The sequence below is a fragment of the Cannabis sativa genome, chromosome 7 (assembly GCF_029168945.1).
Source record: "Cannabis sativa cultivar Pink pepper isolate KNU-18-1 chromosome 7, ASM2916894v1, whole genome shotgun sequence".
NCBI lineage: Eukaryota > Viridiplantae > Streptophyta > Magnoliopsida > Rosales > Cannabaceae > Cannabis > Cannabis sativa.
The window spans coordinates 10,978,264-10,989,160 of NC_083607.1; the positions used below are offsets into that span (position 1 = coordinate 10,978,264).

Consider the following 10,897-nt stretch of genomic DNA (forward strand, 5'->3'; position numbering starts at 1 on the left):
GTAATTAACAACTTTTAGTTTCTATTTTTGTTTATTTCCTTTTTTGGGGTCATAAATATAAATTTGATCTATTTTTAGTTTATTATAGAAAAAATCTCTAAATCATGTCTCCTAAACTTTCATTCATGTTAAATTTTTTTACTAATATTGGAAAAAAGTCCTTAAATCCAACTATTTCAATAGTTTAAGGGGTATTTTTAATGACCTTAAAAAATCAGAGGACATAATTTAGTACATATCAAAATTCAATGATCAAAAATCCTAATTAGCCTAATTAAAATAGTCTTCTTTTTTTGTTTTTTTGCACTTATATATAGTTTTTTATTTTTTGAAAATAATAATGTTAGTATTAAAAAATAAACAAAATAACGGAGCTAAGCGTATTACCTAGTAATAATCAAACGAAAGATCTACATGATGAATGTTAATTAGTTAAACACTACTTTAAGACACAGCATTTCACAGCTGATTTGAATCTTCTGTTCGGAGGCCGAAAATATTGCCTCGTTTATAAATTATTTTGCTCCCAATGAGCTCATTTTTCCACATTCTCATTTCTTAAACTTCCAGATTGTAAACCACGACCATATTCAAAGAAAACCAAGGCCATAAACATAACCAAATCCAGTACTTATTTTCCATGAAATTAAAACAGAAGAGGTCTAATGACAACCAAATGTTTGAGAAGAATTAAATGAAGAAACAAGCCAATGGTGTCTTCTGTTTTGCTGTTCTTTCTCTCCATTTGGTTTAAGAATGATTTAACTTTTTAGATTTCACCATCCCAAAGGTCCTCGAGGGTACGATATGAGCCACAAGTCTCGTGTGCAAATGAGGATCCTTTAAGGAGTCTTGCCTGAAATTCGGAAAAAATTTAACAAAAAAAGAAATTGGTTATCAGACAAGTAATTTTTCATAATAGTAAAATCACTTTATATAGGTGATGATGCAAAATTATAAGTTGTTTGCTTTGTGAGGTGAGTATTAGATGATTAAAGAAAATTATCAAGAAGAGACTTGCCTGCTCAAACTCGGCAAACTTGGCAAACAAGTCATCGGGTATAGACCAACCATAAACACCAAAGTTTTCTTTGATTCTGGCTTCATTTGTGCTTTTAGGAAGAACACTGTGACCCATTTGCAGGCCCCATCGCAGAGCTACTTGAGCAGGGGTTTTACCCAATTTCTCTGCTACAGTGGTGAGAATTGGATTCTTAAGGACATCACTTTTTATCCATGTAGTGCCCGGAGAACCGAGCGGTGAATACCCCTGAAACAAGTATATATGAAGATATGTACAATGCAGCTGATATATATGTAAACTGAAGGTGAACTACTTGGCTTGAGATCAAGGTAGAACCATTTAAATCTAAAAATTAATTTGATTTAGCCACAACTTACACTAAGGTGAACTCCTTTGGATTTGCAAAGTTCATGTAGCTTGGCTTGTTGCCAAGAAGGATGAATTTCCACTTGATTAACAGCTGGAGGAACTCGTGCTATATCGAGCAAATCTGCCAGTTTCTTGGTAGAAAAATTGCTTACACCAATAGCTCGAGCCTTGCCTGAATCATAAAGTGCTTCCATTGCTTTCCAAGTGGCTGGTATGTCTGTTTGATCAAGGGTCTCAGGCTGGAAGCCTACTGACCCCTTTTTCATCTTCACTGGCCAGTGTATCTTCAAAATTTGAGCAACTTAACTTAGATTGTGGAATAATTTTGTTAATAATTATCTTAAACTGTTCAAAAAGATAATCGTGTTTATCCAAACTAAGTAGAATTCCTCTTGAAATGTTGCTTAAGAAAATCTCCATTTTAAATAAGCTTGGTTGCTAGAACTAAGGACAATCCAAATAAAGTAATTCAATTCATATTTTTGCTTCTGCACTGCATTGTATATAAAAGTATTGGGAAATAAGCTTAGAAGTTAGAAAGTAAGACATACAAGGTATAAGTCAACATAATCAAGTTGCAAGTCTCCCAAGGTTCTATCCAATGCCAATGGTACATCTTCTGGTGCATGATCACGATTCCTGTGGATTGTAAAGAAAATGTAAAAGACACTTAGCCTCTGTTTGGATATAGTGGGAAACAAGAGGTGTAACCAACAACATCTATTCATAAATGAGTTTAAACTATGTTTCTTTCAATTTATATCCAAGAATAAGATAAAGAATTCAACTAGTTATTTTTCAGTTCATTTGTTTATCAGATCACAAACCCACTCAGTAATTAATATTCTTTATTATTTTACTCAAACTGCAAATAAATAAATTTAGGCTTCGAACACAATATGAAGAAATTTTATCAACAGTTCATAGTACTAGTGTTTAAGCCAATAGTGTTCAAAACTGTACAATGAACTATTGAAACAAAGATGTAAAGAAAGTTAAAGAAGCTCCAACAAGGGCAGACAACGTAAGAGCTATATAACATAATAAACACAAACCATAGTTTAGAAGTGATCCACAAATCCTCACGCTTCACCACACCTTCTTCAAACAGTTTTTTCAGAGCTAAGCCAATCTATTAGAAAATAGAATCAGAAAACCAGAAGAGTTCTTTAACAAACTTGACAAACTTCATTTTTTTTTTTTTTGATGAAACAAACTTCATTTTTTAAAAGAACAACATGAATACAAAATATAAATTTTAAAAGACATTTGATCATGACATATAGAACAGATTAGCAAATAGCAGAATCCAATCTGCAATGACAAGCTTAGATAATGACACAGATTAGCAAAGACATTTGACATTTGATCATGATACTGAGCCACATCTAACACTTATATATCCATGGCCATAACATTACCGTCTAAAGAATCACAACTGTTTAAATTAAATAAGTGAAAAATATAGACATAATCCAAACAAATATTGTATCTTAAGGCAGTTTAACTCCTTATAGCACAACAGGACTTGAATAGAGTGACAATTAAAGCTAGGGAACCCTTATTAAAAAGAAAAAGAAAAAAAAGACAAGGTGCATTTACCTCAGCCTCATTACCATAAATTTGAGCACAATCGATATGGCGATATCCAATCTGCAATGACAAGTTCACAAAATGACACAAAGTTAATTGCCAATGATCAGCATGAAAATTTGGCTTACCTATCAAATATATATAATGTCAAAACTGCCTTACGAGATAATTCTAAAGTGATTTTCACTTTACAGAATCATCCAAAAGATGACCCGAAATGAGGTTATAATTTGAAAATAACGTCCTTAATCTTCTGTATAGGGAATGATTTAAGCTGATGGGTGAAGGTAATAAAATAGAATGGAAAAGAAATAATTTTTATTTTATTCCCTTATTTAGTTGCATTTAAAAGTATTGGAATGCTACCATTTTAGTGGAATGACTATTCTATTTAAGAAAAAAAAAAAAAGACCATCCCAAATTAACAAGCGGAAAAATTTTAATGATTTTTTTATTAAGTTTTTTTATGAATTTTAAATTTTATATCATTCCATTGTTATTTCCATTCCTATTCCTATATTTTCATTCCCTAAATCAAACCACCTAAGTTCCTTCATAGACAGAAGTTCTAAAATGTATTTCTAACATCATTCAACCCCATACACTGTGTTGCTTATATACAAACCCAAAGTCTGTCAATTACGTCACACCACGCCATTTTTCATTTCTAAACCATCAAAATCAAGAGTACATATATATATATATATATACTATACAGAACGGAAACATACAAAATTACTTTCTCAGAATCACAGTAGCTTGTCGAATATCATTCTTACATTTACAATCAATATAAATTAGATAAAGTATGAAAAGTTAAAAGGACCTTAATGGCAGCAGTGACAGCATCGGCTACCAAACCAGGACTAGACTGCCAAGTCCCCAAGCCTACAGAGGGTATTTTAGCTCCAGTGTTAAGCTCAAAATACAAAATATCATTCTCCGCCATAGTCACTGTCGCTAATCGAGCTCTCGGTATTCTTCTCCCTCTCTCTCGATGGGTATGATCTCTACCGTTGTATGGATGAATCGAGGAAGATAGTAGAACGAAGAAGACAGTGGCCGTCTATTTGTACCTTTAATCACTGCTATTCATATAGTGCCACGTGGCTGCTACGTGGACCATCTTAACCGTCTAAATTTTCACGGTGTAGATAGGAGCACGAGTGGAAAGGGTTGATCCTACGGTGCTTTGGCTATCAAGATTCCCACCGACTTTGACCATCTCATGTTAATGAACGGCACACATTATTTTTTATGAAAGTAAACGTATTTGTATCATTAAATAAATAAATTAGACCTGTCGGTCATTACATAATAGGTTCACTGGAACCGATTCGATCGGAATAGTTTTATACAACTTGTGAATAAAAGCTCAATTAGTTACATTATGGGCAGCAAAATTACAAGTTCTACTAGCATACACAAAATTACAACTAATAAAAGAGGGAGAAGACCTAGAACAAAAGGAGACATAGTTCTCGATCGCCCAATGAGACTCCGTCCCATTGAAAGCATTGATAACTATTCTCGAGTCACTCTCTACCAAAACAAACTTGAAGCCTTGCTCAAGAGCCACTGAAACAGCTGAAGAACAAGCTGCTGCTTCTCCACATAATGCATCCGCAAAGTCTAACCGAGCCGTGTGAATCTGAACCACTGCACCCCAATGGTTTCTAGCTACCACCGCTATGCACATACTTTCCAAGCCCACCCTGACATCACAATTTAATTTTATCCAATCCTGAGGAGGAGGCCTCCAGGTCCCCACCAAAGAAGGGGTAGGGCATGGCAAGAAAACATCATGAAGCTCTGCATAAGAAGTACAAATTTTGTCAATACAGTTCAAAACATTCGGACGAGAGTTGTTATGTATGTAATCATTACGCATTCTCCAGATAGTTTCCACAACAATCGAAGCATACAAAAATACTTCATCCACTCGAATCCCCCTAGTATTAATATTCCATATGAATTTGACCCAGTCCCAAACTCGAATCCTAGAATTGCAGATAGGATAAATGCCCCATGGTGAAGAACGCCATAAATGCATTGCCACATCACATGACAAGAAAAGGTGTTCCATTGATTCCTCCCCTAAACCACAGAAAGGGCAATCGGTATTCTCAATGTGGAATCTTCTTCCAATCACAGATCTAGTAGGGAGTGCATTAGAGAGGATGCACCACCAAAGGATCTTATGCCTCTCCAAAAATTTTCTATTCCACAACTTGTTCCAAAGTGTCGGAGCAACCGCACTTTGATGGGCTCTATCCAAAGCTTGAGACAGATAAGCCGACTTGCAAGTAAATTTTCTTTTTTTCTCCAAAGTCCAAACCCATCTATCATCCCCTAGACCCGAGGGTTTACTGCCTTTGACGATTACAGACACTTTTTCTTTATCAAAAAGGACATTAAGCTTCCGGATGTCCCAATCTCCATTGGCCAGCAAAAGGTCAGCCACACAGTTATCATTGGTTAAGATCTCGCTCCTTAGTTTCGGGATGAAACCTTTAAGATGAGGAATCTAGGGATCCCTCCAAATATTAGTCGCCCTTCCATTTGTTACAGCTTTACAAGTCCCTTTCTTTAAAATAGTTTTGACTTTCACAAATGAACGGCACAGATTATGATTGTACTCAAAATAATCTGAATAATAAAGCCAATATATAATTATCTATTATAATATGTTTGGTTGAGAAATTTACTATTATATGCTTAAAATAAATTTATTCACTAAAAATATACTAGTATATTTTGCATTATGAAAAATATAGTTACACTATTTTTTTCATCTATTTTTACTCTTAAACAAATAAAACACCAAACACCCATCTTTCTCTCTCTAGGATACTCACACCACACACACACACACTTTACTAGTCGGGCCTCCCATCGCCGGAGCTAGTGTTGTCCGGCCGCCTTACATTACAGAAACTTAAAACCAAAGTGTAACGTCCCCGCTTCAAGCCTCCATTGGGCCCTTACACCCACGGAATGAATGGCTCTTATACACGAGTACGTCACTCTGGCTGCTTCCTGGATTGATGACTAACTTTACAGACCAACACGAGTGTTTCCAGCGTGCTTTGTCCTCACTCACACGCATCCTGGGAAAACTTCCCAGGAGGTCACCCATCCTAAAATTGCTCCAGGTCAAGCACGCTTAACTGTGGAGTTCTTTCGTGATGGGCTACCGAAAAACAAGATGCACCTTGTTGACATAGGTAGTACCAATCAATCCATTTAAGCTCTCTTCAACTGTGTAGTCCCATACCTACACAGTCTTAGAATCATCCCACTTGACCTTCCCCAGGCGGTGTGAGATTGTACAACTTACCCGGTATTTCCCCTTACGGATCACGGGACTACTGACTGTCACAATCACCCCCCCTTACGGGGTCCGACGTCCTCGTCGACCACACTTCCGGCTGGGTCAAGGCTCTGATACCATTTGTAACGTCCCCGCTTCAAGCCTCCATTGGGTCCTTACACCCACGGAATAATGACTCTTATACACGGGTACGCCACTCTGGCTGCTTCCTGGATTGATGACTGGCCCTACAGACCAACACGAGTGTTTTCAGCGTGCTTTGTCCTCACTCGCACACTTTCTGGGAAAACTTCCCAGGAGGTCACCCATCCTTAAATTACTTCAGGCCAAGCACGCTTAACTGTGGAGTTCTTTCGAGATTGGCTACCGAAAAACAAGATGCACCTTGTTGATATAGGTAGTACCAATCAATCCATTTAAGCCCTCTTCAACTGTGTAGTCCCATACCTACACAGTCTCAGAATCATCCCACTTGACCTTCCCCAGGCGATGTGGGATTGCACAGCTTACCCGGTATTTTCCCTTATGGATCACGGGACTACTGACTGTCACAATCACACCGAAAAACAAGATGCACCTTGTTGACATAGGTAGTACCAATCAATCCATTTAAGCCCTCTTCAACTGTGTAGTCCCATACCTACACAGTCTTAGAATCATCCCACTTGACCTTCCCCAGGCGGTGTGAGATTGTATAGCTTACCCGGTATTTCCCCTTACGGATCACGGGACTACTGACTGTCACACAAAGCTCTAAGAAAGAAATTCTTTCAAAAAAAATAATGGGTATGTTATTTCTTTAGTAATTATTGTTTGATTTAGTTGTACTTATATTGATTTGAATATATCCACACATATCTTTGTTTTTATGTACTATTTTTGTCAAGGAAACACGAAATGCAACGATTTTGCGTTTTCCTGGTTTTTTTTGTGATTTTAGCGATATTTTACGATATTATTGGCGACATTTAGCGATAAAAGAGTGGGTGTGAGGTTAGGGATGAAGTTTTGTGATTTGTAGCGATGTGTCGCGATGTATGTTGCGACATACTACAGTTTTGTGGCATGTTAACAATTTTTTCAATTTTGTCGATATTGTTTTCGATATTTGTCGATATATTTAGACATAGTGTTTGGACCAGTCCCAAATGACATTTATCGACAAGAAGAGATGTGTCGCGATATAGTTGTCGATAATATCCACGATAATTTGCAATGTTTTTGCGATATTTTGCGACACATTATTTATCTGAATTAACTTTTTTGTCATTTTTTTTTGTAGATTCAACTTTGTTTGTGGTTGTACTGTATGAAGGGACTTGGGCAATTGAAGGTTTCAACTAGATATTTAATAACCCAAAAAGTAAGATGTTAATGTTTGAGGTTCACACTACTTTACAGAAGATGCATGAAATTTTGTATGAAGAGTTGGATATAGACCCTCTTGTGTATGAACTGAAAATAGAGGTGTGTTACATGTACATGAAAGGCAATATGATACCGCCGGAAGTTTTAGTGAAAGATAATCAATGGAGGTGTGTTACATGTACATGAAAGGTAATATGATACCGCTGGAACTTTTAGTGAAAGATAGTCAAGTATGATTGTTCTTAAGAATGAAGGCAAAAATGAGTGTGGAGAACTTGCTGCCACTGTTTGTGAATAAGGTTAAAAGGCATGCGATTTTGGGGCCTACTCTGCCAACTGTCCCCCAAGAAGTGTTGTTGGGAGTTTTGTCCCAGAAATAGATCTAGCGGTAGGTTTGAATGAGCAGGCCCCTACTAATATAGATGAGGATAGGGTTGATAATGTATTTAACAAGTTTGATGAGTTTGATGGTCCTTTTTACAACAATGATCTTGTGGTAGATTTGAACGAGGAATGTGATGCGGAGTTGCAAGTTGATAAAGCTCTAGAGGTACCTGCTTTGAGGTTAGAACTACCTCCACCACCTCTACCACCTCTAAGGGACCAGAGGAAAAGAGCAAGAAAGAAGAACCCCTCATATTAAAAATCACCAAACATCAGGCACCAGTAGTTGTCGGCCAGGTCCTCCTGGTAGTACTGTGCCATCTAATTTTGAAGTTTGTACAAAATTCAAATCTATTGTGTGGACAAGGGAAGAGATAGAGAAAAATAATGTTTATACAACTTCTCTTACAGGTACATATTCAAGGGAAATATACGTTGGCAAGCTGTACACAAATAAGACTGAATTAAAAAATGTAGTGGAAAGGTTTGCATTGAAAATGAATTTTGAGTTCATGGTGAAGAAGTCTGGGACCAATATTTTTAATGCAACTTGCAGGGATTCAAACTACAAATGGAGAGTGAGGGGGAGGAAGAGGGCACATTGTGACAAGTTTGAGGTCACTGTATTCCACAACAAACACACATGTAGCCTAGATTCTAGACATGCTGATAACCGTCAAGCAACACCGTGGGTTGTTGGCCACCTTATTAAGAACAAGTTCAGATCAGATGGAACTAAGAGTACAAGGAAAAAGACATACAAAGGGATATGTTTCAGGATTATGGCATCAAGATGAGTTATGAGAAGGCTTGTAGGTGTCGGGAGAAAGCACTTATGTATGTGAGGGGTACGCCAGCAGAAGCTTATAATTAGTTACCTGGTTACTTTTACATGCTGGAACAAAAGAATCCGGGTACTATTACAGACATTGTCATAGAGGACAACAAGTTCAAGTACTATTTCTGGTCATTGGATGCTTGTAGGAGGGGATTTAAGTTTTGCCGTTCTGTGATTAGTATCGACGACACGTTCTTAAAGGCAAGGTATGGGGGCACAATGCTAGTTGTTTAGCGTACGATGCAAAAAACCAATTATTTCTGATTGCCCTTCCAATTGTTGACATTGAGAATCATGACTCTTAGAAGTATTTCTTGTAGAAGTTAAGCGAAGTGATTTGGGAGGTTAAAAACTTAGTGTTTGTATCGGATAGGCATCAAAGCATTGAACATGTTGTCTAGGTTATTTTCCCTGAAGCATGCCACTGTGCATGCTATAAACATACTTCTATGAATGTCACCCACAAGTTCAAGACTAATGCATGTAACACGCAAATATGGCTAGCTGCTTATGCATGGTCGAAGAGGGAATGTGATAGACATTTACAGCTGCTTCGATAGATGGATCCTGTCATCGCTGCTTATGTTGAGAGTATAGGATTAGAAAAGTGGGCTCGTCCTTATTGTCCAGGAGATAGGTACAACATAATGACAAACAATGTTGTTGAAAGCCTCAACAACGTGACAGAAGAATTTTGGAAATATCCAATAATTACTCTAGTTGAGTTCATAAGGTTCACACTGCAAAAATTGGTTCGCTAACCGTCTCAAAAAGGAAAGTAAGTGTGCTACCCCTTTGGCAACTCATTTTGAGAAAGATTTAGTAAAGCAACACGAGGATGGTAGGTTTAGAAGCGTCCTACGTAATGGTGCACAATTGTTTAACGTTGGTAGAAGTTATGACGGTTATGACTGTGAGAAAGGTGGGGATGTGAACTTAGTTCAGAGAACATGCACATGCGGCATGTTTCAATTGTTGAAAATTCCTTGTCCCCGTGCATGTGCCGCGGTGCTTACTCAGAATGTCAGTTTGTACACTCAATCCTCCCCCTATTACACAAAAGAGACGTGGAAGAATACTTACGATGCAACAATTAATCTTGTCAGGGAGGAGGATGATTAGGTGCTTCTAGAAGACATGCAGATCATGAGAGTCAGTGTACCAGTGGGGAAGAAACCCATAGGTCGTCCAAGGAAGAGAAATGCATGAAGAATACAGACTAACCGATATCCATCTAACAGTCAAAAAGTTGTGGAACCTCGCCATTGTTCAAACTGTGGCGCCTTGGGACACAACAAAGCTACATGCAAGGCTTATTTTTGTATTTTAATTGCATGCATTATTAGTATGGTTTATGAAATTTACTTTGTAGTTTTTTTTTTGTCTGGGTGTAATTTTAACGACATTTTGCAATATATGTCGATGACATTGTCGACATGCCAACGACATGCTGTGACATTTCACGATATGATTTTCGACATATAGTTTTTCTCTTTTCATTTGAGATGTTTGATTTTCCACACTTTTTGTGATATGTTGCGATTTTAGATGCGAAATATTCAGACATAAATGGTTTTTGTCTCTTGAAGAATTAGCGATTTCATTGGCGACATTTTGCAATATATTTCACGATCTTTTTCAATTTTAAACTTTTACACATGAGTAAAGATGAAACCAGTGAAAATTTTTACACATGAGTAAACACAAAATGACAGAACATAAGTAAAGACTAAACAAACTTTAAAACTAGCCACTCATAACAATTTAAAAGTCTTTACTGTGTCGGTGAGACTCGCAATACGGGCATAACGATCCAGGCTTGACCGGTTCGCCATTAAAATAACCTAATCTGCAACGACGACACCCTTTGGGGAACCCTGGTGGTGGATATGGATATTTCATCCACTCATCATTTATTTGACTCCGTAGCACTCCATTCGTTTGCCACCCTTTCATTTTCAAAATGTTTAAAAGCTTCTATATATTC

General features: G+C 37.2%; 2 protein-coding genes across 2 annotated transcripts; both read right to left on the bottom strand.

Moving 5' to 3' along the window:
- Positions 1 to 371: 371 nt before the first annotated feature.
- Positions 372 to 4,049, bottom strand: LOC115697632 (NADPH-dependent aldo-keto reductase, chloroplastic). Its single transcript, XM_030624713.2, has 7 exons — positions 3,813 to 4,049; positions 2,996 to 3,046; positions 2,449 to 2,525; positions 1,945 to 2,032; positions 1,402 to 1,677; positions 1,022 to 1,270; positions 372 to 856 (listed from the first exon to the last, which is right to left on the bottom strand). Exons 1-7 carry the CDS (start codon positions 3,933 to 3,935, stop codon positions 770 to 772), a joined length of 951 nt encoding a protein of 316 aa, XP_030480573.1. The 5' UTR covers positions 3,936 to 4,049; the 3' UTR covers positions 372 to 769.
- A 312-nt stretch (positions 4,050 to 4,361) lies between these two features.
- On the bottom strand, positions 4,362 to 5,821 carry LOC115696408 (uncharacterized). The gene is made up of 2 exons (XM_030623308.1): positions 5,818 to 5,821; positions 4,362 to 5,497 (listed from the first exon to the last, which is right to left on the bottom strand). Exons 1-2 carry the CDS (start codon positions 5,819 to 5,821, stop codon positions 4,362 to 4,364), a joined length of 1,140 nt encoding a protein of 379 aa, XP_030479168.1.
- Between the last annotated feature and the right edge of the window lie 5,076 nt (positions 5,822 to 10,897).